This window comes from Sitodiplosis mosellana, unplaced genomic scaffold (assembly GCF_009176505.1).
Source record: "Sitodiplosis mosellana isolate CC-2019 unplaced genomic scaffold, AAFC_SMos_1.0 Smas_scaffold_6477, whole genome shotgun sequence".
Classification (NCBI taxonomy): domain Eukaryota; kingdom Metazoa; phylum Arthropoda; class Insecta; order Diptera; family Cecidomyiidae; genus Sitodiplosis; species Sitodiplosis mosellana.
Window position 1 is genome coordinate 1,277 of NW_022601699.1, and position 3,431 is coordinate 4,707.

The window sequence follows — 3,431 nt, forward strand, 5'->3', positions numbered from 1 at the left end:
AGAGTGAAATACGTTGTACGTTTGGGTTGAGTGCAAGAAACGATTTTAATTCCTCTGCATCTGGAACCTCAAATCCATACCATTCAAGACTCTCAAGCTTCGGATATGGTTTTTGCAACCATTTAATTGGACGAACGGTAGTCAACTGGCCGTTACGAATTGTCAAGCGCTTCAGATTTGGTGTATGGCGAAAAATATTTTCGTCCCAAATATCATCGGTCCAAACAACAACATCATCAAAAATAATAGTCTCGACGGATTTCAACACATCGGATAGCACCTCTCCGGCATCTTTCATTTGAAATCTAGAACGACGAATAACTTCGCGCCAATGTAGGAAGCGAATTTCCTTAACAACACCACTTACTTCTTCATTTTGTCTATAAAACGCGCTCACTGCGGCTAAATCATTTGCACTACTACACAGCAGTACAAGATTTCGGATGCTTTTGTCGAAGCACGAGATGTACTTCTCTTCGTTTGGTTGCTTTATCAGTTTGCCATCAAAGTAAGTTCCTTCGATGCGCATTACCTTCGATGGATACTCTTTTTGGAATTGCTTCGAGCACAAATTGTGCAATCGAACACACGTGCAACTGAGAGCGCACAAGTCATCCAATGGCAGTTTGCGAAGAATCTCGTAGCAACAATCGTCATTCAATTCTTCGAATTTTGACTTTTTAACTTCGTCATCTTTTTCCCAAAGCATGGCTGCACTGTCACTTCGTTCTGTGGAATGAAAAAAAAACGCATAACGCAATTAATTAGTGACGCTATTCAACCAATGCGCAATTTTTTTTTTAGATTTTTTAATTTCTTCATAAAAATGATCACTGTTTTCCTATCATTTTAATCAAAAGTTACGCTTCATCTACTCACTGTGGATATTACAACACAATTTTAAACAAATCGGCCGTAGAATAGTCTCTAGAAAATGTTTATGAAAAAAATGCTTCACTCCAAATCGATCTTTGTCAGCAGGTTTGCGATTTGAAAATGGCGACTGAAAACAAACAATTCTGAGCTACGCCTTTCTTCGTTGAGAAAATTGGTTTCAATGCGCTGAAAAATGAATATAAATGATTCAGGCAGCTTCGTGTTTGTAGCTTTAGCACACAAACACATGCGTCGCCGTCGGTATGCAACAAAAAGAGAAAGAACATGCATGTATTTCGCTCTTGATATGCAAGTGGTTCTGCTCCAAAATACCGATCGGTTTGGTACATTTCGGTTTAACCAATACATTTACTCTTTGCTGTAACGTAAGATGGTTATTGTGACACAATACAATGTATTTTTATGGTTCCGCTTATGATTGCAGTCTCTATCAATATTTTGCGTGGTGGTGGTAGTTCATGTATGAAAAGGACTTAGACAAAACATCGTTTTCTCTCCATTTTCTGCTGTGCTCATTCCATTGCACTGCAAATAAAATGGCTTGCGTAAATGATATATATGATGTTACAATATTGGCACGGCGTTCAATTGTGGAGTATGTTTACTTATTCCTTTTTGGCGTATCTATTACACTATAGCACGATACTATTTGGCTGTTAAAATGTGACAAAATCCATATTCAAACGATATATGGCACGTACATATCTGTCCCAATTTTGCATCTTGGTTTAAAATGAGTATAACCAAAAAATGGATATCTTACGCTGTTCGATTAAAGATAAATTGTGAATTTTACGGATACATAAAATGCATCTGAATATTCGGCAATCATCTTGGCTTCATGTCCAAGAAAAACAAATGGCGATATGATCCATAGAATGAGACGAATGAAAACAGGCAAACTTCTGGGGAACGATTTGTAGTTTTGCCGTTTCATCATATGTGTATCTCAAATTTCAATAGATTGAGTAATGAGTATGCATTGGAAATTGTGGCCTGAGTTTTGAACGGATACACTTAGAACATAATTTTTTCAAGGAATTCCACCAAAAGTAGTTAATCTTCCGGTGTCAGCAAGAACACACACACCACAATCTAATAAATAATTTCCATGAAATGTGGACGACCATCGGAGTAAAGTCGTTGCATAATGCATATAGTGGGTTGTTGATCATTAAATATTGTGTGTATTCATGAAGATTCTCTTTTATTTCATTGAACACGCTCAATTTCAATTAGAATACTAAGACACCATCTCGTGTTCACACGAATGTTTGTATTCGTGTTCCAACAATTTACTTGACATATTCATTTGTTTCCTTGTTAATATTATCACCTTCCTAGATAGAACTGCATGAAAAAAATAAAATCAAAATATTTTTCATTTCTTTACAATAAATGTACAATTTGTTCACTATAAAACGGTTTATTTCATTTTATTATGCGTTTTCATATGAGTTTTCAGTGCGACGGATTGAATGAACCTTTTGAGAAGAAGAAACAAGAAGAGAAGAGCCAATAAATTGTGTGAATGTATTTCAACAGAAAAGAAGCGACGACCAATGATTAAATACCTTTTGGAGCAAATGGAGCAGGCATGTGGCTTTTCGCCAGTGTGAGTCATGACGTGATGTTTTAGCGTTTCTGCTTTGCCAAAGCTTTGATCGCAATGTGGGCACGGGAACGCCTTGACACCAAGATGAACCACTCTCATATGTCGTTTCATGTTCGGTTGACGAGTGAATACCATCGAGCAGAGTTTGCAAGGGAATTGAACCTCTTCATTGTGATATTTCATGTGCACCCGAAGATCATGTCTGGTTGTCTTTCGCTGGCCGCATGTTGGACAAACAAAATTTCTAATCCCTTTGTGACGCATTGTATGATCGCTCAGTTCGTATTTTGATTTGAACATTTTCGAACAAACATCACATTTGAATGGGGAGTCTTTGGTGTGAGTATAAGAATGTCTGACGAGTAAAGCATTACTCTGGAATGATTTGCCACATAGTTCGCAGATTTTCGGGATAAGCGGTGGTTTTATGCCCTCGTGCACCTTGCGAATGTGTACTCGAAGAGTTTGCTGCAAAAAGGAGACAAGAATTATCATTATTGAAAGGAACTGAAGAAAAAAAAAACAGATTGGATTTTTGAAAGAGGTATTCTATGAAAACCGTAATGCTTTTGATGAAATTGAAAAGATCACAAAAATTCAATCATGAAATACCTTCATCGCATATGACTTGTCGCAACCATCAACTTCACACTTGAATATTGGTTGTTCTCCTTCGGAATGTTTCGCCGATAAATGCAGCGTCAGTGACGTGTATTTATCAAACGCTCTCTCGCAATGGTCACACTTCCACTGCTTCAAGCCCAAATGTGTTCGCATGTGAGCTTCGTATCGGTGTTTCTTGAAAAATTTCTTCGAACAAATATCACATACATGATTCCATACGTTTGAACTGGATTTCTTCGTACTAGTGGTTTTCTTGGCTTTTTTGCTTTGTTCATTGGGTAGGTCAATCTAAAAG

At 37.3% G+C, this 3,431-nt stretch overlaps 1 protein-coding gene across 1 annotated transcript; it reads right to left on the reverse strand.

The window, feature by feature from the left end:
• Positions 1–2,061: 2,061 nt before the first annotated feature.
• On the reverse strand, positions 2,062–3,420 carry LOC129579732 (oocyte zinc finger protein XlCOF15-like). Its single transcript, XM_055469898.1, has 3 exons — positions 3,125–3,420; positions 2,472–2,980; positions 2,062–2,381 (listed from the first exon to the last, which is right to left on the reverse strand). Exons 1-3 carry the CDS (start codon positions 3,287–3,289, stop codon positions 2,324–2,326), a joined length of 732 nt encoding a protein of 243 aa, XP_055325873.1. The 5' UTR covers positions 3,290–3,420; the 3' UTR covers positions 2,062–2,323.
• Positions 3,421–3,431: the final 11 nt, after the last annotated feature.